At 38.3% G+C, this 27,920-nt stretch overlaps 1 protein-coding gene across 7 annotated transcripts in view; it reads right to left on the bottom strand.

The window, feature by feature from the left end:
- The window catches only part of COMMD1 (copper metabolism domain containing 1), a 239,231-nt gene that overhangs the window by 109,434 nt on the left and 101,877 nt on the right, over nt 1-27,920 (bottom strand). The window contains exon 3 of one of the 7 annotated variants that reach the window (XM_012477165.3): nt 21,965-22,006. The exons of the other annotated variants lie outside the window; for them this stretch is intronic. Coding sequence (XP_012332588.2) covers nt 21,977-22,006 — 30 coding nt within the window. The 3' untranslated portion in view covers nt 21,965-21,976. The remainder of the gene's footprint in view (nt 1-21,964; nt 22,007-27,920) is intronic. 7 annotated transcript variants of the gene reach the window in all.

Below are 27,920 nucleotides of genomic sequence, written 5' to 3'. Positions count from 1 at the left end.
CGGTGGCTCAAGCCTGTAATCCCAGCACTTTGGGAGGCCGAGGCGGGTGGATCACGAGTTCAAGAGATCGAGACCATCCTGGTCAACATGGTGAAACCCCGTCTCTACTAAAAAAAATACAAAAAATTAGCTGGGCATAGTGGCGCGTGCCTGTAATCCCAGCTACTCAGGAGGCTGAGGCAGGAGAATTGCCTGAACCCAGGAAGCAGAGGCTGCAGTGAGCCGAGATCGCACCATTGCACTCCAGAGTCTGGGTAACACGAGCAAAACTCCGTCTAAAAAAAAAAAGAAAGAAAAAAAAAAGAAAGAAAGAGAGAGGGAGGGAGGGAGGAAGGAAGGGAGGAAAAAGAAAGAAAGGAGAAAGAGAGAGAGTGAGAGTCAGTTTGTCTAGCAGAGAAAGAATCTGAGAAAATGAAAAAATTTGAAGCTGGAGAGAGAGAAAAGGGCAAGATAATACCAGATCCCTGGTCATGTGAGGAATGTCGATTTCATTATAGGTATAATGAGAGCCTCTGAAGGAATTTTTATCAGGGATGGAAAATAATAATAATAATAATAAATAAAAATAAAAACAAACTATGGTTTCCTCATTCATCTCTAGTAGGATATTACTCTTTATGCCAGATACTCCTGTTTCCAAAGAAAAAGAGAAGTAAATTAGGTCTGGTAAAATTAATGTCATTTTTTCTAATCTAGTAAAAAATAGTAACCAAATACAGCTAAGTCATAAATAGTTCAAAAATCTAAATGTAAGATGTAAGCTAACGTACATTTATTTATGTCCTGTTTTAAAGAAGCTGAACCAATAGAAAAATAGCAGCAAGGAGAAAATCTATAGGGGTGTATTAGGTTCCACCAAAGTAAACAACTATCAATTTTAAAGAACATGCCTGAAGCTTTGAACAGCAGAACAGGATTTTATTTCCATGATTCAATGGTTTGTAGGGTTTTTTTTCCTTAATTTTATTTTCTTTTAGAGACAGGGTCTCACTCTGTCATCCATGTTGGAGTGCAGTGGCATGATCATAACACTGCAGCCTGGAACTCCGGGGCTCAAGCGATTCTCCTGCCTGAGCATCCTCAGTAGCTAGAATTACAGGCACATGCTACCACACTTAGCCTTTTGTTTGTTTGTTTGTTTTACATTTTTTGTAGAAACTGGGTCTTTTTTCATTGCCCAGGGTGATCTCGGCCACCTGGGCTCACATGGTCCTCCTGCCTTGGCTTCCCAAAGTGCTGGGATTACAGGTGTGAGCCACCACACCTGGTCATGAGTCAGTGGTGTCTGGCACAGTCAGATTTGAAATAACTCTTCCTATGAGCAAATTTACAAAATTCATACATTCTGGACAGTTCTTAATTACCTGACAATCAATCACAAGCATATCCTGAGTCTTTTCTACATGTTCATTACAAGATATATAACACAAAATTTTGTACTCAAAACTTTTCAAAAATTTAGGGAAATAATAAACTGTATGAAGTGTTAGATTGTGTTATACATACAAAAGTGCTAAAGGCATATAAAGGAAAGGTAGACCAACGGAGCAGAAAGACCATTTCACAGAAGCAACAATCAACTAAGTGTCGTTAATGTGATAGTGGATGTTCTCTGAGATGTCAGACAGAGATAATCTGAGTAAAGATCACTGGAATCCTACCATACAAGCCCTCCCTATGTGATTCATTAGAGGTAAATTCCAACCCCTCCTGAGAATGTGAAACTATTTTTATTTTAAAAGCCACTGGTAATCACAAAGAACAGGTCTTCAAAATGAAATTCATGCAAATCTAGCATCATGAAAACAAGTAATCAAACAAAATTTACTTTACCATAAACAACAGGCCCCAAGAGAATAGATGAGCCTAATGTAAGATGACAAATACTCTGGCTCCTCAGTTTAATGTGAAATGAAAAACCAGATATAAGTTAATCAATTTTAATTACCAGCAACTTTCACTGGTGAAGCACAGTTAGAGACAAGCAGTATTTTTAGTCTATATCCTACCAATGCGTATTATGCTTCTTAACAACTTCAGTCCATACTTTGTTGGACCTAAGCATACAATGGACAATTTCCCTCTATCTTTGGGTCATTGTTTTGAAGGCTCCTGTGTATACACATTAAAGCAATGTGTATGCCATTTTTTCCCTATTAATCGATCTGCTTCTTGTCAGTAATTTTTTAGCAAACCACTGCAGGTGAAGGACTTGGTTCCCACACATTCTGCAATGCACAGGACAGTCCTCTACAATAAAAAAATTATCCAGTACAAAATTCCAACAGTGAGAAGTTGAGAGACCCTTTTCTAGATCTAAAGGAAATACCGGGCTCAGAGAAACATGCTACAGAACTTCGTGGGATGCAATCAGTAAAATCCAGAACAGAGGAAACTGTTTAACTTTGTTTTACGTGATAATGGTTAGTATATCATGGTTATATATGTAAAGAGACAAAGTTTCTCTTGAAATGATTAAATGATTTTTGGAATTTGTTTCAAAATAATCCAGTAGGCAAAGAAATATAGATGAAAACAAGAAGGGATATGGGCTAACAACTGATAAAGCTGGGTAATAGGAATACAGGTATATTACATTATTTTCTTTATGATATTCTCTATTGTTTTAAATTTCCATAATAAAAAATTTTAAAGGGGGCAAAAAAGCCTCCATATATCAAGACAAAATTAGAATCTAATAAAGTAGAATTAGATTTATCTAAATTTGTGAACTTTATGCCTATACATATCCTGTTGTATTCCTGGGCTTGTAACCTTGATACCAATTGGTAACTGTGCCCAAAGAGTATAACAATTAGATTTGGGTATCTAATTTAAAAAACAATATGTACATCTCATAATATTATTAGAATTTCTATTCTTAGGTACAGTGGATATCTAGCAGTATCTCATATATATGAATCTTGTATCTATAACCATTTATAATTATTACAAAATAATCATATGGCAGCTAAAGAAAATTCTAGCATGCCTTTGGAGAGTGAACCATATTTTCCTACCTATCTCATAAACTGATGGTGAAGCCAATTTTCTCTATCTTCTGGCAACCAGAATGCTACTAGAAAGTAAAGACCAATTAGATAAAAGCTGCCCAGAGAAAAAAAACTGGCAGCTTTTAGGACATCAGTACCCTCACAATAAAAATGAACTTAAATAACTGAAATGAAGTATTCATCAAGCAAGTGTTCATACATTTAGAACAAAATCAGGAATTATTTTAAGTGACTATGATAAAATAATTTGACTATATCTCATTAATGAAATGTATTCAAAGAATAGTCACCAAAGACAACTGTAATATTAAATTTTACAATCCATCCAATGTCTAGAATATAACACACTTTTGGGGAAAAAAAACCCATCCAATAGTTTTATTAGCATTTTTTTTTAATGGAGTCTTGCTTTGTCACCAGGCTGGAATGCAGTGGTGTGATCTCGGCTCACTGCCACCTCTGCATCCCGGGTTCAAGCGATTCTCCTGTCACAGTCCCTTGAGTAGCTGGGACTACAGGCACGTGCCACCACACTCGGCTAAATTTTTGTACTTTTAGTAGACACGGGGTTTCACCATGTTAGTCAGGATAGTCTCAATCTCCTGACCTTGTGATCTGCTCGCCTCAGCCTCCCAAAGTGCTGGGATTACTGGCGTGAGCCACCATGCCCAGCCAGTAACATTATTTTAATCCTTTTTATTTTCCTTTTTTTGGAGAAAGGGTCTCACTCTGTCACCTAGGCTAGAGTGCAGTGGCACAATCATGGATTATGACCTCCCAGGCTCAAGTGATCCTCCCACCTCAGCCTCCTGAGTAGCTAGAACTGCAAGCACACACCACCACATCTGCTTAATTTTTGTAGAGAAGGGGTCCCACTGCGTTGCCCAGGCCGGTCTCAAACTACTGGGCTCAAGTGATCCACCCACCTTGGCCTCCTAAAGTGCTGGGATTATAGGCATGAGCCACCGTGCCCAGCCAGCATCATTATTCTGACAGATTTTTTTAATTGGTTGATAAAGCTGTTTAGTTTTGTCAAAATCTTCAGTTAGAAGGAGAACAGTACTGCTTCTGAATTACAAAGACATAGTTACAGTTTGGATAAAGCATTAAAAACTAATTTTTAAAAAAGTAATGTTTCACTAAATTATTTCAAAATATTAAAGTATATCAAGATTCACCCCTACCCAGCGAAAGTTCAGAGAAAGCTGTCATCTATCTTCTCTCAGAAAAAACACACTTTCCTTTCATATTGAAAAAAGAAGACCTTGCTGCAAACCTATGCAGAAGCTTAAAGACAGACAGAGTAATCATGCTGACAACCTGTTCTCTGCAAAGATTCTTACACAAAACCACAATCATCGAAGTTATCTGGGTAGCAAAAATCTCCATGGTGGCAGTTAGTTGCTACTCTATTCTTCCTAAATACAGTAGTCATTGAGTCTCAAGTCTGAAGTGAAGAGGACTTTCTACGCCACTGTTTTCTTTAATGCACTGAACAGGCTAACATGGATTATAAAAATTAGGAACTAAATTTAGTTGCTATTATTACCCATTTTTTAAGTAAGGCATAGAAGGCCAGGCACGGTGGCTTATGGCCGTAATTCCAGCACTTTGGAAGGCCAAGGCGGGCAGATCACTTGAGCCTGAGAGTCTGAGACCAGTCTGGGCAACACAGCAAGACACAGTCTCTCCAAAAAAATACAAAAATTAGCCAAGTGTGGTTAGTCCCAGCTACTCAAGAGGCTGATGCAGGAGGATCGCTTGAGCCAGGGAGGAGGATTGCAGTAAGCCAAGATCATACCACTGTACTCCAGCCTAGGTGATAGAGCAAGACCTTGCCTCAAAAAAAAAAAAAAATTAATTAATTAAGGAATAGGGACTTGCAGGCATTGCTGTCCTTTTCTTTTACAAAATTATACTAAAGATTTAAATGTCTCCAAAATATGCAGAGCAATGCCCATATTCAATATGGTTCTAAAAGACATGTGCCAATGTTGCCAGTAACTTTTACCTACATGACAAAAATTGTGAGTGAAAACAGCCCTATGTAGGGCATGTTACTCAAAACAATTATTCTTGGTGGAATAATTGCCTATGCTCTTATAAACATTAGTTATAACAGAGTCAACTCATTAGATCAAATTACTACAGAGATAGTAAATATTAGAACCATGATTTTATAAAATCTTATAGTTCTTGATTCTTATACTAGCCAGAAGAGAAACACAAGCTCATAATGTAGAATGCTACACCTATAGTACACATAATTCAGAACTTAGCCAAGATATAATAAACAATATTAAGAAAGAAACTGCCAGACTATTTCATATCAATGATTAGAATTTATACTTTTTGGCTAGTGATTTTTTGAGAAAAGTGAATAAAAATTTCACATATCTTAATAGTACTAAGATAACAGTTATCATTAAATAAATACAAAAAGGATTCAAGTATATACAAAACCAGGTGATATCAAAATAAGTAGCAAAAGAGAAAATATGAAATTAGAAACCCAAAAAAGGATCATGATTAAAATAAAAAGGAATCATAAGTTACAATGATATTAGATAAGTTTTGGAAAGAATATACATACACATGTTTATACACATTGTATTATATTTAATTTTCAGAACAATCTTTAACAGTATATTTTATTATACAATCTTAGGAATGAGAAATCTGGGGATCATAATGGTGTGGTGACATGGCTGATTACTATCAGAAGTGGGATTTAAGTCTAGGAATGTTAGGATCCAGAATCTACCATGTTTGCCCTATACCTTTTGTGACAATGTCATCTCCCTAAAGAATACAGTGGCTTTGGTATCAAGGGGTAACGTATAGTTCCAAGAGAGGAACTGCTAAACGTGAGAGAGATTACTGATCACACAGTGATAGAGTTTGGGTATCTGTCCCCATCCAAATCTCATGTTAACATGTAATCTCCAATGTTTGAGGTGGGGCATGGTGGGAGGTATTTGGGTCAAGGAGGCAGATCCTTCATGACTAGGTGCTGTTCTCACCATAGTGAGTTCTCAAGATATCTGGTTGTTTAAAAGTGTGTGGCACCACCCACCCTTTACTCTTACTCTTGCTCCTGCTCTCGCCATGTGAAGTGCCTGCTCTTTCTCTGCCTTCCGCAATGAGTAAAAACTCCCTGAGGCCTCCCCAGAAGCCAAGCAAATGCTAGCGCCACGCTTCCTGTACAGCCTGCAGAACCATAAGTCAATTAAATCTCTTTTCTTTATAAAGTACCCAGTCTCAGGAATTTCTTTATAGCAAAGCAAGAACGGCCTAATACACACAGCAACAGGTAGCTGGATAGGTTGCTGAGTTTTATATCAAGTCTGACTGGAGTCAGACAGGCCTACGTCTAAATTCTGGCTCTACATTCTACCTAGCTGTATGATAATTCACCTCTCCATGCCCATTTCTCTAAGTGCAAAGTAGGTATAAGAACAGTGTATCCTAGCCAGGCACAGTACCTCATGCCTATAATCCTACCACTTTGGGAGGCCAAGGCGGGCAGATCACTTGAGGTCAGGAGTTCAAGACCAGGCTGGCCAACATGGTGAAACCCCATTTCTATCAAAACTGCAAAAAAAAATTAGCCAGGCATAGTAGTGCCTGTCTGTAATCCCAGCTACTCAGGAGGCTGAGGCGGATGAGTGGCTTGAACTCAGGAGGCGGAGGTTGCGGTGAGCCGAGATCGCGCAACTATACTCCAGCCTGGGTGACAAAGCAACACTCTGACTCAACAAACAAAATAATTACACACACACACACACACACAAACGGTGCATCCCTATTCATCATTTACTTACCTGTCAGAAAGCAAATGACATTAGTTTTTTTTATTATTGACTTAGCATCCCTTCTCTACTTTCTGCCCTTAGGGTTGAGTTTGGTTGTTTTTGTTTGGTTTTTTAAAGAGATGGGGCCTTGCTCTGTTCCCCAGGCTGGAATGCAGTGGCACAATCAAAAGCTCACTGCAGCCTCTAACTTCTGGGCTTAAGTGATCTCCCCACCTCAGTCTTACAAGTAGCTGGGACTACAGATATGTACCACCATGTTCAGTTAACCTTTTAAAAATTTTTTGTAGAGATGAGGTGTTGCTATGTTGCCCAGGATGGTCCTAAAGCAATCCTCCTGCCTAGGCCTCCCAAAGTGCTGCAGTGTGAACCACCTTACCCAGTCTGTTTTTTCGTTTTTTTGTTTTGAGACAGAGTCTTGCTCTGTCCTCCAGGCTGTAGGGCAGCGGCACGATCTCAGCTCACTGCAACCTCCGCCTCCCGCATTCAAGTGATTCTTCTGCCTCGGCCACCCAAGTAGCTGGGATTACAGCTGTGTGCCACCATACCCAGCTAATTTTTCTATTTTTAGTGGGGACAGGGTTCTTGGCCAGGATGGTTTGGAACTACTGACCTCAGGTGATCCACCTGACTCAGCCTCCCAAAGTGATAGGATTACAGGCATGAGCCACCTCACCTGGCCTTTTTTTTTTTTTAAGCATCAAGATTGCACAGGAAACAGGAAAATTCTAGTTTGCTAAGAAAGAAAGAACAGGACAGAACTTGTAATAGCATTAATGATTGCTTCTTGTTAACCACCTATGCATACCAAATATTTTGAATTTTAAAAACTGAGTGGAGAGAAAAAGAAATTACAGGTCCAATGGCATCAGATAAATTTATATAGAAAAAAAAATCTTACAAGGCAAATATTCTGAATTTTCAAAATAAGGTAGCTTACATTAATTACATAAGGTAACATTACATTACATATTTACAGAAGCCTATAAACAAAGAATACTCTTAAGAGACCAGTTAGGTTGAAAAGGTCTTGTGTAACTGTTAATTCATTTAAGTCCCAAAAAAGATACTTGGAGATATTCATAAATAACTTAAAGTTTCTCCTGAAAGACTCAATACAAAATTCCAGTTTAACTTTGTTGGAATGTAACCATCAACAGCAAAGGATGTATATATAGTATATTACTCTATAGAGTATAATCGCATATATTATAATGTAATTTACCAGGCTTGCAATTAACACATTAACAATCTTGGTAAGCATTTCCTTTAACTGAAGAAGATCCTAGGTTTAGCTTTACTTTTTGCACAGTAAAAACAAGAAATACAGTAGTCCCTGTTTACCCATGTTTTACTTTCTGTGGTTTTGCTTACCCATAGTCAACTGTGGCCCGAAAGTACAATAAAATACTTTGAGAGAAAGAGACCACATTCACATAACTTCTATTATAGCATATTGCTGTAATTGTTCTGTTTCATCATTATTGCTGTCAATTTTTTACTGCATCCAATTTATAAATTAAACTTAATCACAGACATGTATGCATAGGAAAAAAAACAGTATATACAGGGTTTGGTACTACTTGTGGATTCAGGCATTCACTGGGGGTCTTGGAACAGATTACCCTAGGATAAAGAGGAACTACCATAAAATAGTGCCTCCATCAGATTTAAGCGCAAACACAGCAGATTTCTTCTACAACTTCATCACCTAAATATTGTCAATTACAGAATAAAACAAACATGAAGAGCATTTTATAATCAGAAAATAGTAATATACATGTTTATTCATAAATTTGAAAATCTGAGTAAAATGGCAATCTCACCATTTTCAATATTCTAAAAACAATCATTTTAAAAATGGTCATTTTTAGAATATTGTTCAACAACCAAGAAAGTACCTGGAAATATTACGAACAAGCTCAATTCCAAACTTCATTCAATTTCTTAATATTTTTATTAATCTAACTCGGTAGGGTACTTTATTGGACACATGCCAAAAATGAATTATTCAAGCCCTCTAGTCCTTTGTTTGGTATTTTTAAATAAACACATAAGGAAAATAAATATAAAAAAGATTAAAATAGAAAGAGAAAGAAAGAGAGAGGGAGGGAGGGAGGGAGGGAGGGAGGAGGGGGGAAGGGAAAGGGAAAGGGACAGCGACAGGGACAGGGACAGGGAAAAGGAAAGGGAAAGAGAAAGAAGAAATACTACTACTTTGAAGCTTGGAATGGGTGTATGTGTGTGTGTGTATGTGTGTGTGTGTGTGTGTGTGTGTGTGTGTGTCTGCTCTAAAACTTTTTCCTTTTTGCCACTATAATCAGCTAATGATAAATAAAACGTTGTTATAAAATTTTTTCAAACAGAACTCTTTTAAGAAAAATACAGTGGGGCCAGGCACAGTGGCTCATGCCCGTAATCCCAGCACTTTGGGAAGCCAAGACAGGCAGACAGGGTCAGGAGTTCCAGACCATGCTGGCCAACACAGTGAAACCCTGTCTCTACTAAAAATACAAAAATTAGCCAGGCGTGGTGGCATGCGCCTGTGGTCTCAGCTACTTGGGAGGCTGAGCCAGGAGAATCACCTAAACCTGGGAGACAGAGGTTGCAGTGAGCCAAGATCGTGCCATGGCACACTAGCCTGGGTGACAGAGTGACACTCAGTCTCAAAGAAAAAGAGAAAAAGACAATGAACACTCATGTACCTACAACTAAGTTCAATACTCGCTAAAATTTTGCCATTTTTGCTTCAACTATTCATGTATGCAATCATTCCTTGAACCACCTTAAGGCTGAATATCTTTTTAGGAAAAAGAAAACAAGCAAAGCATTTTCACTACAGAAAATTAGGAAACTACTGAGGGGTAGAAAAAACTACAGACATGTGCCAGGTGCAGTGGTTCACACCAGTAATCCCAGCACTTTGAGAGGCCAAAGCGGGAGATTACTTAAGTCAGGAGTTCAAGACCTGTCAGGCCAAAGTGGTGAAACTCTTGCCTCTACTAAACACACACACACACACACACACACACACACACACACACAAAAAAAAAAAAAAAAATTAGCTGTCATGGTGGTGTGCGCCTGTAGTCCCAGCTACTCAGCAGACTGAAGTGGGACAATCACTTGAAACTGGGAGGCGAAGGTTGCAGTGAGCCGAGATCACACCACTGCACTCCAGCTGGAGTTACAGTAAAGCAAAAAATAAAACAAAAAAAATTATCATTGTGAACACCTTTCATGTATTTTCTTGTGGTATTTTTTCCTATGCAAAATATTTATTTATTAAATTTGGATTATGATGGTTGAACAACATTGTGAATATACCAACATGTTATTAATGGTATTATATGTAGTTTATCACAATTAACATTTTTTAAAGTTTAGATTATACTATATATGCAACTCTGTATCTTGCTTTTACTTCCACTGAACATTATTTCATAACCACTTTCCAATATTGATCTGTAAAAACATGATTTTAAAAAAATGACTGTATTCTATAGGGTAGATATAACCATTGTATAGTATTCTCTTGTCCTTCCCCTTAATTTCCCTATTATTGGGCATTCAGCTATTTCTAATTTTCTATCACATAAATTCCACAATAGGCCAGGCCCGGTGGCTCACGCCTGTAATCCCAGCACTTTGGGAGGCCAAGGTGGGCAAATCACAAGGTCAGGAGTTAGAGACCAGCCTGACCAACATGGTGAAACCCCGTCTCTACTAAAAATACAAAAAAATCAGCTGAGTGTGGTGGTGGGCACCTGTAATCTCAGCTACTCAGGAGGCTGAAACAGGAAAATCACTTGAACCTGGGAGGCAGACGTGGCAGTGAGCCGAGATCGCGCCACTGCACTTCAGCCTGGATGGCAGTGCAAGACTCTGTCTAAAAAAAAAAAAAAAAAAGTGATATGCAGCTACTGATTTGGCCAAAACAACAAAAAAAAAGGAGGTGAAACTAGAATTAAAACACATACCAAAGACAACATTCAAACATTGTTAAAGATACCGTTATGATTTGTTTGTTCACCAAGTGCCTCAACATACACAGGTCTCAGCTTGATGCAAAAAAAAATAAAAAGAAGCACCAGTAAATAGTATTAGAAGACTCATGCTAAAATATCTAACTTACAATTTCTAGAACTACCCTCCTTCATAATCAAACTTCAAAAGAAAAAAAAAAAAAAGAAGCAAAAACAAAACAAATTCCAGGAACTAGGGTCAAACGATTTTCTTGGACAGAGGAGTTAAAAAGTACATTATAGAAAATCTCCTAAAACCTGGATTGTATACTATCTGTCCTCAATGTATAAGAACAGACATTATTCACTGGTTGGGATTCCCACACTCTTAAAAAAAAAATTAAACAAGGCCAGGCATGGTGGCTCATACCTGCAATCCCAGCACTTTGGGAGGCCGAGGTGGGTGGATCACAAGGTCTAGAGTTGGAGACCAGCCTGGCCAACATGGTGAAACCCTGTTTCTACTAAAAATATAAAAATTAGCCAGGTGCAGTGGCAGGCCCCTGTAATGCCAGCTACTCAGAAGGCTGAAACAGGAGAATCCCTTGAACCCAGGGAGCAGAGGATGCAATGAGCCAAGATTGAGCCACTGCACTCCAGCCTGGGAGAAAGAGTGAGACTCCCATCTCAAAAATAAATAAATAAATAAAAATAACATAAAATAAAACAAGAAAATTTGTTCAATCCCTACTTTACTCCCTATATAAAAACTGACTCTAAGTGGATCAATAATCTAAACATAAGAGTTACATAGGGATAAATCTTCATGAATCAGATTTGGCAACAGATTCTTAGATTTGACACCAAAGCATAAACAAGAGGAACAAATCAGAGTTTATAAAAATTAAAAACTTCTGTGTATCAAAGAGCATTATCAAGAAAGTGAAAAGACATTCTACAAAAGAAAACACAAATCAAGTATCTGTTGAGAGTTTAATATCAGGAGTATATTAAAACACTCTGAAACTTCAACAACAAAAAGACAAACCAGTTTTTGAAAGCATGTATGACTTTAAGCATTCTTTCCCATGGCATTCTTTATGATTATACAGGGCAAAGTTATACAGTCTTGCCCTTCAACTTTGCATCTGTAGTGGTGTTTTCACTCTTCAGCTTAATACAAAAGCTAATGACATAAACATTAAGATATAAAAGGTATTAATTTGTTTGACTCAAAGAGTTTATTATGAAGAGAAACTGGAAAACTTTCCACCAAAACAACCATGTTAAGAAAGTGAGGAGGCAGAGCCACTGTCAGTACTTCTCTGATCCTGGACTTTCCATTTCTCCAATTGGTCTTTGACCTCCTCCAACTCCGTCTCTCTTTTTCATTTGCTTATTACAGATACACATTTCTCAATGCTCTACCCTTAGCTTTCCTTCTGCTCCTCAATAATCTCTTCACTTCAACTTCCACTGAACAAATCCTCAAAACTCCCAGACCTCTCATTTTGCCAAGTCTCCACCACTGTAACACAGACTCAAATTTCCAAATTCCTAATAAATATCTCAAGAGCAGTTCAACAAAAAGGAGCCAGAACTTGCTGTTTTCGAAGATTTCCCGTCTCTCACATGCAAAAATTACTAAAATAAAAAATTGCTTCCCAGCAAAATTCAAATCCCAAGCACTGTCAAGAAAACATGATATAAAAGATGTGGCTGAGAACACAGCTACAAAATTCAAAGTTGATAAGATTTAAGATGATGCCTCTGAGTACTATTCAGCCAGACAAAAGGCCTCCTAAAGATTTTAATGGTGTGACTTGCAGATTATTTTAATCAAAGAGTAGAGTGTTTGTTTGTTTGTTTGTTTGTTTGTTTTTTGAGACTGAGTCTCGATCTGTTGCCCAGGCTGGAGGCAGACAGCGCAATCTCGGCTCAATGCAACCTTCGCCTCCTGGATTCAAGTGATTCTCCTGCCTCAACCTACCAAGAAGCTGGGATTACAGGCACATGCCACCATGCCTAATTTTTGTATTTTTAGTAGAGACGGGGTTTCACCATGTTGGTCAGGCTGGTCTCAAACTTCTAACCTCTTGATCTGCCTGCCTCAGCCTCCCAAAGTGCTAAGATTACAGGCATGAGCCATCACACCCAGCCAAAGAGTAGAGGTTCTAAGTAGCTAAGAGCTATTGCCTCTCAGCGGAATCTCAAGAACAAGAATGGCTTATCTCAAAGAGATTTTTAGGTGTGACTTCTATCGAATGAAGTGAGCCCAAATATTAACAGGACACCCATAAGGTTTTGAAGAAAGTTATATTGGCAGAAACACTGCTCATGTGGACTGAAAGAGACAGAAACAGCACAAAATGAAAAGCCTGGGACTCCCAAACATGTACAGGTTGGAAGTGGATAGAGGAATCTACACAGCTGCAAAAAAAAGCCTACTTTCCTGCTTTTCACAGAAAATATAAGAAAACTCAGAGTGTGGAAACAAAAGCCAGAGGTCAAGTTAAGAGCCATAAAGAACTATTTCCAGAACTGAATTTTAATAAAGGAATTACCAACCTGTGCCCAGCTGAACTTCAGAAATGGTGTGAAGTAACAACACCTTTGTACCAGCATTTCCCTCTGTTTGAACAAGAATGCCTACACTAGGTATCACAGATCTGCCCAACCATTGAATCTTGGTTATGTGTGGGGCAATATGCCTCTTTAGTTTCACAGGTCTTCACATAGAGAAGTAATGTACTCAAGGAGCTGAAGTTAAGAAACTACACCTGAGGAGATGGTAAGATCCAAGATGATGCATCTGAAAAGGCATACACCTGAGGAGCCTCATCCCAAACTGGACCTAATTTAGATGAAAATATCCTGGACTGTAAGCTGATGCTATAAATAAGAATTCTGCAGAATATTAGGAGGGGGTGAGTATATTCTGCATGTGGGATGAATATAAATAATCTGTGGCCAAAGAGTGTACTATGGAGATTTAGAATATGTTAATATATTCTCTGACATTTCCTTCAAAAGGTAGAGCCAATCTTCCCTCCTCTTGAGTGCAGGCTGGACTGACTTGTTTCAACAATAATAAAAACATAAATTCCGAAGAATAGAGTAGGGAGAGAGAAAAATAGTAACTTTTCAGTGGAGAAATCTGATAAAACGCTACCTTAACCAAGTGGTAAGGGATAACATGAACAGTGATGACATGTGGATTGCATTTACTGCCTAACATGGTGTGACAAGAAAGTTACTTCATCTCTGTTGTATTCCTTCCCAAAATCCATTACTATGGTCTGAATGTGTCCCCCAAAATTCATATGTTGGAAACTTAAACCCCAGTGCAGCAGTGTTGGGAAGTAGGGCCCTTTGGGAGATGTTTAGATCATGAGGGTTCCACTCAAGAATGGATTAATGCTGTTATGAAAAGAACTTGCAGGTGTGGATTTGCTCTCTTCTATTCTTCTGCCATGTGAGGACACAGTGTTTCTCTCCTCTGTAGGATGCAGTATTCAAGGCACCCTCTTGGAAGCAGAGACCAGGCCTTCACCAAACACCAAAGCTACTAGCACTTCAATCTTGGACTCCCAGCCTACAGAACTATGAGAAAATAAATTTCTGTTCTCAATAAATTATCCAGGCTCAGGTATTCTGTTATAGCAGCACAAAACACACTAAGACACCTATAAACCAGTCTAACCATGAGAAAAACAACAGACAAGCAGAGGACATCCTACAGGATACTTGGCTAGTGTTCTTCAAGACTGTCAAGGTCATTTAACAATGTACATATATATCAAAACATCAAGTTTTACACCTTAAATACATACAATTTGAATTTGCCAATTATATCTCAATAAATCTGGAAAATACCATAATGTTCATGAAAAACTGTAACAGTGATCTGACATGACCCTGAGAAGACATAAGTAAGTACAATTTAGTAAGTTAACAATTTAGTGGTAGCTTGGATTTGATCCTGGAACAGAAAGAGAATATGAATGGAAAAACTGCTGAAATAGAAATAAAATCTGGAGTTAGTAACAAAGTACTGCTGTCAGTTTCCTATTTTGACAAAAGTACATTTATATCATATTGGTTTTGTTTGTCCACAATGCCTAATTCCTTTGGTGAACTGCTCCTCACCTATTCCCTGTGGTGTCAGCTGTCAATTTACACCTTCCCTAAATTACCCTAATTCTAATAAACAGTGACTTCTCCATCGGTAGCTATGTGCCATGTGACCTAAGCAGGGAAAATAAGAATCCACCTTTTGTCAATATATATGTGTTGGGAAGACAGAAGTACCTGAAAAGATGAGTATGGACCTGCTACCCATGATCTTACCCCCACATAAAGTCAGACTTTTTTTTTTTTTTTTTTTTTTTTTGAGATAGGTCATGCTCTGACACAGTCTGGAGTGCAGAGGTACAGTCATGGCTCACTACAGCGTCAATCTCCCAGGCTCCAGCAATCCTCCTACCTCAGCCTCCCAAGTAACTGGGACTACAGGTGCATGTCACCATGCCCAGCTAATCTTTAACATTTTTTTTTGTAGAGATGGGGTCTTGCTGTGTTGCCCAGGCTGATCTTGAACTCCTGGCCTCAAACAATCCTGCTGCCTTGGCCTCCCAAAGTGCTAGGATCTTACAGGCATGAGCTACCATGCCTGGACTAAAGTCACCTTTTTTAAAGAAGTACATGAACAGAGCCACACGGCCAAGAGACACTTCATTTTTCCTTTTTTTTTTTGGAGACAGGATCTTGCTCTGTCACCCAGGCTATAGTGCAGTGGCAGGATCACAGCTCACTGCAGCCTCAAACTCTTGGCCCCAGGCAACCCTCCCACTTTAGCCTACCAAGTAGCTGGGACTACAGGTGTGCATCACCATGCCCTGCTAATTTTTTTTTATTTTTTGTAGAGATAGGGTTTCACCATGTTGCCCAGGCTGGTCTCAAACTCCTGAGCTCAAGTGATCTGCCTGCCTTGGCCTCTAGAAGTGTTAGAGTAGCAGGCATAAGCCACTGCACCCAGCCTTTAAATGATATTCTTAGAAGACTAGGCTGTTTTCTCTAGACTAAGGAAGTGTGTGTGTTGAGGGAGGCCAGTATCACAGGATGAAAGATCAAACTCATTTTGTGATCCACACTGTTGCATTCACTAGATTTATCATAATTCAGTTCAGGCCTTTGTACTGTATCCACAAGACTATAGAATGGCTTATTAAAGTTAAGATATATTTCCTCTGTTATTGACTTATAATCCACTTAGGTTAATAACTCTGGCAATAAAAAGAAAGTTTAGCTTATTTGGCAGTTAATCTGAGCTGGTTCCTAGCATTTATCACTCATTAATGTCTTGGGTGATACTACAGAACTCTGTTTAATTAATTGCACAGAGTTATCTAGAAAGTTCAGAAACATGATAAACTTGCAACTTATCAGCTTCAAATTCAGAAGTCCTATTTTTTTTCCCTAGCAGCATAAATCATTTTCTAAAAATCCATACAAAATCTTAAGAATGACCTCATATCATATGAAAAAACTAACTCAAACGTTAAGTCTAAGAGCTAAAATTGTAGAACTCTTAGTAGAAAATATAGAAGAAAAGTTTCATGACATTGGATTTGGCAATGACTTCTTGGATAGGATACCAAAAGCACTGGCAACAAAAGGAAAAATAAACAAGACCACATCAAAATTTAAAACTTTTATGCATCAAAAGATAAGATCTGGAGGGGAGTGAAAACTCAGACTGGGAGAAAATATTTGCAAATCCATATATCTGACATGTGATAGATATCCTGAATATATATATTTTTAAAACTCCTACAACTCAACAACAACAACAAAAAAATAATAAAAGTGAATAAAATGGGTTGAGGTGCTTGATGTAGAAAAAAAATTTAAAAAGGCTGGGTTCAGTGGCTCATGCCTATAATCCCAGTAATTTGCAAGGCTGAGGTGGTGGCTTGCTTCAGCCCAGGAGTTCAAGACCAGCCTGGGCAACATGGCAAAACCCCATCTCTACAAAAAATTAGCCAGACATGGTAGTGTGCACCTGTAATCCCAGCCATTCAGGTGGCTGAAGTGGAGAAGCACTGGAGCTTGGGAGGCAGAGGGTGCAGTGAGCTGAGACTGTGCCATTGCACTTTAGCTTGGGCAATACAGCAAGACCCTGTTTCGGAAAAAAAAAAAAAAAGAGAGAGAGAGACAAAAAGAAAAAAAAAAAAGAAAAATAAAAAAGATTTTTGAAAATGGGCAAACCTGGCCAGGTGTAGTGGCTCATGCCTGTAATCCCAGCACTTTGGGAGGCCAAGGCAGGCAGATCGCCTGAGGGTCAGGAGTTCGAGACCAGCCTCGCCAAAAGTGGTGAAACCCCGTAAATACAAAAATTAGCCAGGTGTGGTGGTGCACACCTATAATCCCAGCTACTCGGGAGGCTGAGCAAGAGAATCGCTTGTACTCAGGAGGCAGAGGCTGCAGTGAGCCAAGACTACACTACTATACTCTAGACTAGGAGACAGAACAAGACTATCTCAAAAAAAAAAGCGGGGGTAGGGGCGCAAACCCAATAAGCAAATAAAAAGATGTTCAACATCTCTAATCATTAAGGAATTCAACTCCAAACTACAATGAGACACCACTTTATATGCATTAGGATGACAACTATAAAAAAAAAACCCAGAAACTAACAAGTGTTAGTGATGATGTATAGAAATAGGAACCTTCATGTACTTCTGGAAAAAAACATAAAATTGAGCAACTGCTGTAGAAAATAGTTTGGCAGTTCCTTAAAAAGTTAAAAGATAGAATTATCGTATGATCCAACAAGTCCACTCCTAGGTATATACCCAAAAGAATTAAAAACAGAGACTGAAATAGATATTTGTACATCTACATTCATAGCAGCATTAGTCACAAGAGCCAAAAGGTGGAAACAACTCGAATATCCATCAAAAGATAAATGGATAAACAAAATGTAGTATATAAACAAAATGGAATATTATTCAACCTTTAAAAGGAATGAAATCCTGGATATGTATTACCTATGTACTCTATGGATAAAACTTGAAGACACTATGAGTAAAATAAACCAGACACAAAAGGACAAATATTGTATGGTTCTATTTATATGATGTACCTAAAATAGGCAAAGATATAGAGACACAAAGTAGAAAAGAGGTTACTAGGGACTGAAGAGAGGTAGAAATTGGGAGTTACTGTTTAATGTGTACTGAATTTCTGTTTGGGATAAAGAAAAAAGAGATCTGGAAATAGATAGTGGTGATGGTTGTATAACATCGTGGACAGGTCAGATACAGTTGCTCATCTGTAATTCCAGTGCCTTGGGAGGTAGAGGCAGGAGGACTGCTTGAGCCTAGGACTTCGAGGCTACAGTAAGCTAAGATCATGCCACTGTACTCCAGCATGGGTGGCAAGACTGCCATCTCTTAAAAAAGAAAACCATCTGTACTTTTTTTTTTTTTTTTTTTTTTTTTTTTTTTGAGACGGAGTTTCGCTCTTGATACCCAGGCTGGAGCGCAATGGCGCGATCTCGGCTCACCGCAATCTCCGCCTCCTGGGTTCAGGCAATTCTCCTGCCTCAGCCTCCTGAGTAGCTGGGATTACAGGCACGCGCCACCGTGCCCAGCTAATTTTTTTGTATTAGTAGAGACGGGGTTTCACCATGTTGACCAGGATGGTCTCGATCTCTTGACCTCGTGATCCACCCGCCTCGGCCTCCCAAAACCATCTGTACTTAATACCACAGGACTGTACACTTAAAAATGGTTAAAATGGTAAAATTTTATGTTATGTATATTTTACCAAAATTTTATTTTAAGTACTATGGGTGGGCTTGGGCCAGAGGTCTTCTACATTTATCTTGGCAATAGAGAAGTGGCATACATGGAATGAAGCCCAGAGCCAACCAGCCAGTACACACATACTAGACTAACACAGGCAGTTCAACATTGCTGGGCAGGATACACTGTTACCCTGAGTTTAGGACAAGGGACTTACATCCAAAAATTGCTTCCAAGTCTCTTAAGGCTTGGCTTTCTGGCTTCCTCTCAAGCACCCCATCTGTCTGCAAGAATAGAAACAGACAGCCTGAACAGCTGAAAGAAGTCCAACACCAGGGCTGCGTCCTGGCAAGCTACTAGACAGAGGCTGAGGACTTCAGCAGTGCCAAAGCCCTATTCTCACAGGGTCAATGAGTTTGCAAAGACATTCACTTTTCTCTCTCTTCCTCTTTAAATCATTTTATTGAGTATATTACACATAAGAAAGGGGACATCATAAGAATGATTTTCTTTTAAAGCCTATATAAAATTTATGTTCAGTAATCTCAAGTGCATCTTCTTTGTAAGCTGAAAGTTTTAAAAATAAAATTACTTCAGCACAAACAACATTTTCTTAACTGCCAAATGTTAAATAATTTCTTTTATATTTTTCCCCAAGTGAAAGGGGTAATTATAGCTATCAAAAAACTCAAGCTGCATATTAGACAGTCAACATTGCAATAAGACGGTTTAACAATCACTAGAATTACCAAATTATGCTAACATAGTCTCACAAGAGAAAACAAGGTGTATCCCCAATTCCTCACTTTCTCTCATTTTCTACATCCCTTCCAAATCAACTCAAAGTAACTCACCCATATTCAAAACATACCCGTTACCTGCTCACTTCACTTTGTTAAAACTACCTCTATTTCCTTGACGTTATCTTACTTGGACCACTGTGACAGCCCCTGTAAGTGGCTTCCTGCTTTCACTTATTTCCCGCTACAATAATGATTTTTATTAGTTATCCCTGGCTTTGACAAACAAGTTTCAGAACGTAATATTTAAAAAAAAAAAAAAACTTTTAAAAGAAGGGAACTGTCATAAATGAGAAACAGAGATGGAAATGTGTAATGGAGATTGTGAAAAGTCCACGTAAACTCATTTCTACTATTTTTTGGAGTGGAATATTAATATTGGCTCCATTGGCTTCTGAATACTTCAGCTTATTAAGAGAAAAAAGGATAATACTTTTTCTTTTCTTTGTCTTGTATTTTGTTTTTCCTTGAAATCCCATTTCATCTAATTACCATCACATAGAGGTTCTGAAGCAAAAGAGAATTGCTTTTAATGTGCAAAAAAGCAATTCCAATCTTAGTGATATTTTCCCCCAGGGATCTCAGTATCCCAGTAATGAGTAATCCCCTCCTCTCCCATCTCCTCAATATCCCAGTATCCCAGTACTGAGATCCCAGTAATCCATTCTCCATAAGTGAATCAAGGTAATCCTATTAGAACACAGATCACATCACATCTTCACCTTTACATCTTTAGTAAACCCTCTAACGGATTCCCATTACACTAAAAATTCTTAACAAGGCTAATTTCTTGCCTTGGCTGCTCCCTCTGCCTATATTTTGCACCTCAGATCTTCCTGGGGCTGTCTCCTTCTTGTCATTTAAAGCTCAGCTCACCTCAGAGAAGAAATCTTCCTTTACTCAAAACAAAGCCCCTTACTTTGAGGTGGGGTCTGAGCATCTTAATTTTTTTTTTTAAAGCTCCTCAGGTGAGTCTGACGTATAGTGATGCTTTGAATCACTAGCTAAGGGAATCTTCCTTTTGCTTATAATAGCTTTTCTGCCAATTTGCTTCTTGCTACTTCTTACTGCCAGTGAGTTGAATTGAAAAAATGGAAAACCAACATTGTAGGAGATAGTGAGAAAAAAATGACAATCACCAGGGACTTGTACTAAATCACTGCCAAAGGTCGTGTGTGTGTGTGTGTGTGTGTGTGTGTGTGACAGAGAGAGAGAGAGAGAGCGAGAGAGAGAAGGTCTTTCTCTGTCATCCAGGCTGGAGTGCAATGGCACAATCTTGGCTCACTGCAACCTCTGCCTCCCAGGTTCAAGCGACTCTCATGTCTCAGCCTCCCAAGTAGCTAGGATTACAGGCATAGGCCACCACACCCAGCTAATTTTTTTGTATTTTTTAGTAGAGATGGAGTTTCACCATATTGGCCAGGCTGATCTCGAACTCCTGACCTCAAGTGATCCGCCCATCTTGGTCTCCCACAGTGCCAAGATTACAGGCGAGAGCCACCACACCCAGCCATACATCTATGTGTTAAATGCAAAGATATGTTCATAAACTCTAGAGAATCCATTGTGCCTGTATAAACTTTTTTGTTGTTCTTGTTTCATGATTCTCAGCTCTGGATCAGAAAGTTTACGATGTCAGAAAAATCATATGTAAATGTCACCTCTTAAGAACTGCCTTCCTCAACTTCCTGGGTAAAGACAGCCATTCCATCTTGAGCAAAGCTCTTCCATCTCAGATATAATCTCTTACACTAATTAACTTTCTTTCATTGTGAGCTCCATAAGATAAGGAACTTGTCTGTATTGTTCACTGATACATCCTCAACTCCTATGCAGTGTCTGACACATAGGAGATGCTTTATAGTGAATTATGTGATTTATCCATTCAAGAAATATTAACCGAACACCATGTGCTGGGTGGCTTCCTAGACTTTGAGGATACAGCAATAAAAAAAAGTCTTTGTCCTCTTAAATGCTAATCTGGAGCACAGACAAGATTAATAAGTAAAATAGTATGTTAGGTAGTAATAAGTGACAAGAAAAAAAGAAAACTAAAGTAACAAAAGGCAGACCAGCAGTTGTCCACAAATTATGGATGACTGTAAAGGGATACAGTCCCCATTTAGGGGGTGGGAAACATGGTCTGGTTCTTGACTGTCATGGTGTTTTCACAGACATGTACACCAGCCAAAATTAATTAAATTGTACACTTTAAATAATTTATCATATTATACACTGTAAACTGTAAATAAAAAACATAAAGCAGGACATGGAGAACTCTTTTAGAGAGGTAGCTGATGAAGACCTAATGAGAAGGTGATTTTTTAAAAAAAAAGACTTTAAGGAAGTGAAAAGGCTAGCCATATCTAGAGTTAGACAAATTGAGAGAGAGGCAAGAGCAAGTATAAAGGTCCTGAAGATCCCTGGCATGTTCCAGAAATTAGCAACAAGGCCAGTGGGTCTAGCTAGAGTAGACAAAGTAAGGGAGAGAACTATTAATCTGACTAAGGTAGAAAGCCACTGGAGTGAGTTGGGAAGCCATAAACATATTTTCTGACTTACGTATTAACAGAGTCATCCTGGATGCTGTGTGTTGAAAACAGACTGAAAAGCAGAAGCAGAGACATCAGTTAGGAGGATGTTATAATCTAGGAGAGAGGTGATGGTGACCTAAACAAAGTAGTTGGGGATGGTGAGAAGTGTTCAAATTTTAGATATATTTTAAAATAGACTAAGCAAGATTTGATGGTGGAAAGGATGTGAGTATAAGAAAACAGAAAGATATGAACTGGAAGAATGGAGGTGCCACTAACTGAGTTTAAATAAATTCCATGTTCTAAATCTGATATAAAATATGAAATGGGAAATTCCTTTAATCTGTTTTCAAGTATTCTAGGCCTGGCACGGTAACTCACACCTGTAATCCCAATACTTTGGGAGGCCGAGGTGGGCATATCACTCAAGGTCAAGAGTTCGATACCAGCCTAGCCAACATGGTAAAACTCTGTCTCTATTAAAAATGCAAAAGTTAGCTGGGTGTGGTGGTGCATGCCTGTAGTGCCAGCTACTTGGGAGGTTGAGGCAGGAGAATCGCTTGAGACCAGGAGGTGGAGGCTGCAGTGAGCTGAGAGCACACCACTGCACCCCAGCCTGGGTGACAGAAGGAGACTCTGTCTCTAAATAAATAAATAAATAAAAATAAAAATGTATTCTAAACTGATTTAAGGATCTTCAAGTTGTTAAATTTTATCAACCCCTACCGACAAAGGATGGTTGAATGTCTATCAGGAAACTAGTTTCACTAATTTCTTTGGAGGCTTTCCTTTAGTACATTATTAAAAGTAAAAATCAATCTTAAATATAAGAATTAACAGAAACAAATTTGTATTGCTTGCATTACAGCGTATATAACCAAACACGATATCTAAGTTCCCTTTAGTAGCTATTTGGAGTAAGGCAACAGGATCTCAAAATGGTGACTGAATGTTGATAAAATAAAATGGCATTTTATTTAATTGCTAACCCTTACATCTCTCCATGTATTTACATACATACACAGGTGCATATATATATGTTTTTGTGTGTGTGTTTGTATGAAAGTGTGTGTGTGTGCATGCAACTTTTCTGCTTCCCTTACGACACAAAGCAGATAGCAGTGGTGACATTCCTCAGCCTTGTGAAGCTACAATGGTACATGACCAAGTTCAATATAAATTGATTTTATTTATTTATTTAGTTATTTAGAGACAGGGTCTCACTCTCACTCTGTCACTCAGGCTGGAGAGTAGTGGCACAATCACAGCTCACTGCAGCTTCAATCTCCTGGACACAGGAATCCTCACCCTCCCGAGTAGCTTGGATTACAGGCGTGCAGTACCACGTCTAGCTGATTTTCATATTTTTTGTAGAGACGGGGTCTCACCATGTTGACCAAGCTGGTCTCAAACTCCTGGGGCTCAAGAAATCTGCCTCCCTCAACCTCTCAAAGCGCTGGTATTACAGGTGTGAGCCACTGCGCCCAGCCATAAATGAATTATTAATTATAGATTTTAGCAGATTATTGCTCCTTATTTACTAGCTAGAATTACAAAAGGAGATCAGTTAAGCATATGCGTAGCTTAACGAGGGGAATACATTCTGAGAAATGTGCCATTAGGCTATTCATTGTGTGAACGTGATAGAGTGTACTTACACAAACCTAGATGGTGTAGCCTGCTATACACCTAGGCTATATGGTATAGCCTATTGGTTCTAGGCTATAAACCTGTACAACGTGTTACTGTACTGAACACTGTAGGCAACTGCAACACAATGATAAGTATTATATATTTGCGTAACTAAACATATCTAAATATAGAAAAGGTACCTTTAAAATACAGTATTATCATCTTATGGGACCACTATCCTATATGTGATCCATCAGTGACTGAAATGTCATGTGGTGCATGATTATATTTAGTTTCCTTCAAAAGGAATTTTAGAAATTAAAAATAAATGAATAACTTCCCTTGAGATTAGGGGTTTATCTATGTTTCAGACAAAATTGCTGGGTTTTTAATACAGAGCCCAACCTATTTTGATTCTGTAAAGTATAATCAGTGCATATCGCCCTCATCTAATTGCTTATAAATGACAGGAGTGAGCATATGAGTTGGTTAGAAAAAAAACAACTAGATTAGAAAAGATAAACATGTCTTCCTCTGTAGGTCTGCTGAAAACTCAACCCCAAACTAGAGAAGTGCTTGAACTAAAACTTACTTGAGAAAAGACAGTATCATTTGCCATTAATAAATAAAACACGATAAAGAAAATAGCTTTATGTTTTATAATCTCTACATGTGGGGCATCTTAAAATGTATGTGCAAGAACAATTCAGTACCGAGACTGAGTCTAAATGTTTCCTCACAAAATGTCCTTTTGGTCTTAGAGAACAAGAAGTCATAAAAGAAAACCCAATACATCTTTATAAAATACCCAAATTCAATCTTAAAAAAAAGAAATAAGCATAAATGAGATTCCACTAAAGGTATAAATTACCATCCCTTCTCCCCAGTTAGTGTTTAAAAAAAGAAAACACTTTTATTGTAATCTCTTCTGAAGTTCCAAGAAAGAAAAACACAACAATGGTGTTAGGTGAGCAAATACAACATTTTTCTAAAGACATATGCTAGATTCCAACAGTCCTCATGGCTTGGATCCCACAGTGATTTATGGCCATCTATGACAGGATTTCAGTCTCACAAGTAAAGCACTTGATGTTCATCTTTTGGACATAAAATATTCACCTTAAAGCTTTCTGCATGTTTTTACAATGGATTCATGTTTTATTTTTGCAAAATTTTTACTTCTGTTGGAAAAAACATTCATTATAAGCAAAGTAATTGGGTCAGTAGTTCCTGTTTATTTTCTCTAGCTTTGCAGATTTCCATAAAGGTATACTGCCTTAGTTAGTTCTCTACTTTGGCTTCCTCATATCCTAAAGGATATTACAATATATATTGTGGTTTAGAAAACAAGTTTATGTATGTACTGAGCTGCTGATTTTCAAAAGCACTTTTTAGACCAAAGAAAAGTAATACAGACAAAGTGAGCAGGAGAGAGAAATTTAAACGGGGAGTGGGGGAAACAAAAGAAACCCACCTTTACTAGTTCCTGAATAAGTAATCTCAAGCACTCCACAAATTATGTCAAGTAGAAGCAATATGCCAACATATACTGAATTCTTGTTGTAAAAATATGATACCAAGTTCTATTAACACATCAAATCCAATTATTCTGGCTACCTTTCACACAGTGGTTCTCAACCCTGAATACTGAAATCATCGGGGAGCTTTAAACAATAATGAAACCTATGTTCAATCTCCACAGATTCTTATGTAATTGGTCTGGGGTATGGCCTGAGCATTAAAATTTTTAAAGCTCTGAATGTGATTCTTATGTATGACCATGGTTGAGAACTACTGCTTTAAAATGACATAAACTGAAGACAGTACTTTAGTTGCCCTAGATACACAGATAGACATACAAACACACCAGAGTTCAACAAAAATCTGGTCACCCTTCTTGGAAGCAACTTCTTGATATCCTAGGATCATTAATTCTCACAAGCTCGTCCAATGTCAGCAGTATGAAAACAACTTGATGTGGGTGCCTATAGGTATTCTAAATATTGGGAACCTGATTTAGTAAAGTATTTCATAAATAACACTGACCTAGAAGTTGGCATAAGTACTAACCAAGGATCCAATCCTCACAAAAACATTTCCTGTAGGATGTGGGCTATATATTTTACTGCTGGGTCTAGGTTCTATTATTGTTTACTTTATTCTTTACAACTTTTCTTGACTTCATATATTTGTATTAAAAAGGATTTTACGGATTAAAGTGCAATATCAGTCATTTTCATTGTGACCATTTCTTTAATACTTTACTACTATTTACCATTTCTTTACTACTGTGAAGTATGTGATGTACAATAAACTGCACATAATAAAGTGTACACATCCATGAAATCATTGCCATGCTTTTACACTTTTTTTTTTCGATAAAGAGTCTCACTCTGTCACCCGGGCTAAAGTGCAGGGATCTGTTCTCACTGCAACCTCCGCCTTCTGGGCTCAAGTGATTCTTGTGCCTCAGACTCCTGGGTAGCTGGAACTACAGGCATGCGCCACCACGCTCGGCTAATCAGCCTCCCAAAGTGCTGGGATCACAGCAACTTGTAACCTAGAAAGCTATGATATTATTTTGTTAATACTATCATAGTTTTCTAGGAGTCTTGAAATAGACACATATGTTTTCATATTCCTACCATATGTTAAATATAGACAAAATGAAATAAGCACTACTGGCAGGATAAAAAATCAATAGCCGACACAAATGGCTGGTAAAACTTAGATATGCAAGTATACTTACTACACTTTTCTAATCTGTTGGGTGTGTTTGTGTGTATAAAAATATCTGTTACATAACATAATGGTTAAGAGAACAGATTTGAGTTTTGGGTTTGTTTTTTTTTTTTTTTTTTGAGACAGAGTCTCACTGTTGCCCAGGCTGGAGTGCGATAGTGCCATCTCGGCTCACAGCAACTTCTGTCTCCTGGGGTCAAGCGATTCTCCTATCTCAGCCTCCTGAGTAGGTGTCCACCACCACAGCCAGCTAATTTTTGTATTTTTAGTAGAGACAGGGTTTCCCCATGTTGGCCAGGCTGGTCTCGAACTCCTGACCTCAGGTGATCTACCTGCCTCAGCCTCCCAAAGTGCTGAGATTACAGATGATTACAGATGTGAACCACCATGTCGATAAGAGAACTGACTTTAGGATCAAACTACTCAACAAGTACAAGTAGCACTATTTTATAATACTGAATAAAAGGTGCCCCAATTTTTATTTATTTATTTGTTTTTGAGACAGAGTCTCCCACCTGGGCTGGAACGCAGTGGCGTGATCCCTGCTCACTGCAACCTCCACTTCCCAGGCTCAAGCGATTCTCCTGCCTCAGCCTCCTGAGTAATTGGGAATATAAGTGCCTGACACCATGCCCAGCAATTTTTTTTTTTTTTTTTGTATTTTTAGTAGAAGAGATGGGGTATTACCATGTTGGCCAGGCTGGTCTTGAACTCCTGACCTCAAATGATCCACCTGCCTTGGCCTCTCAAAGTCCTGGGATTACAGACATGAACCACCATGCCCAGACAAAAAACAAAAAGTTTTAATGAATTATCTTTTTTTTTTTTTTGAGATGGAGTCTCACTCTTGTCTCCCAGACTGGAGTGCAGTGGCTCAATCTCGGCTCACTGCAATCTCTGCCTCCCAGGTTTAAGCGATTCTCCTGTCTCAGCCTTCCGAGTAGCTGGGATTATAGGCACCTGCCACCACACCTGACTAATTTTTGTATTTTTAGTAGAGATGGGGTTTCACCATGTTGGCTGGTCTCAAACTTCTGACCTCAGGTGATCTACCCACCTTGGCGTCCCAAAGTGCTGGGATTACAGGCATGAGCCACCACACCCAGCCTGAATTATTTTTTAAATTAAAATTAAAGTCAGTACAGAAATGCAAACACTGAAAAATCTAAAGAAACTAAAAAAAAAGTGTAAGAAAATCTGACAGCTCAAAATACTCTCATCATTAGTAAGAAATAAATTTCTATTGTAGGATATAGTAGAAGCACTTATTTGATTATTTATCTGAAAATAAATGTGATTAGCTAATTCAGTGACCTGGGTTTTCTCTTCCTAATTACCAGTTTCTTTTCTTCCCCCAAAAGACATAAGCCAGATCATTAAAAGTCTGAGCTGGCAGTTTCTAGAACACAAACTTGAATGACTTCAAGAAAAACCATATAAACATTGAAATTATCTGCTATAATGACTGCTGAAACTGTTGGGAAAAGAAGCACTGCTCTGTACATAAGATTAAACTGAGAATTATTTGTGAGCTCAAGGACAGAGACTGCACATTTAGGGGTGTTTAGGAACAATGTATTAATGTAAATTAAGATACGTTGCCTCCTATA

This window comes from Aotus nancymaae, unplaced genomic scaffold (genome assembly GCF_030222135.1).
Source record: "Aotus nancymaae isolate 86718 unplaced genomic scaffold, 86718_ANA_hifiasm-v0.15.2.pri h1tg000057l, whole genome shotgun sequence".
In the NCBI taxonomy this organism is placed as follows: Eukaryota; Metazoa; Chordata; class Mammalia; order Primates; family Aotidae; genus Aotus; species Aotus nancymaae.
The sequence above is the reverse complement of the archived record's forward strand: the minus strand, read 5'-3'. Positions and strand labels throughout refer to the sequence as shown.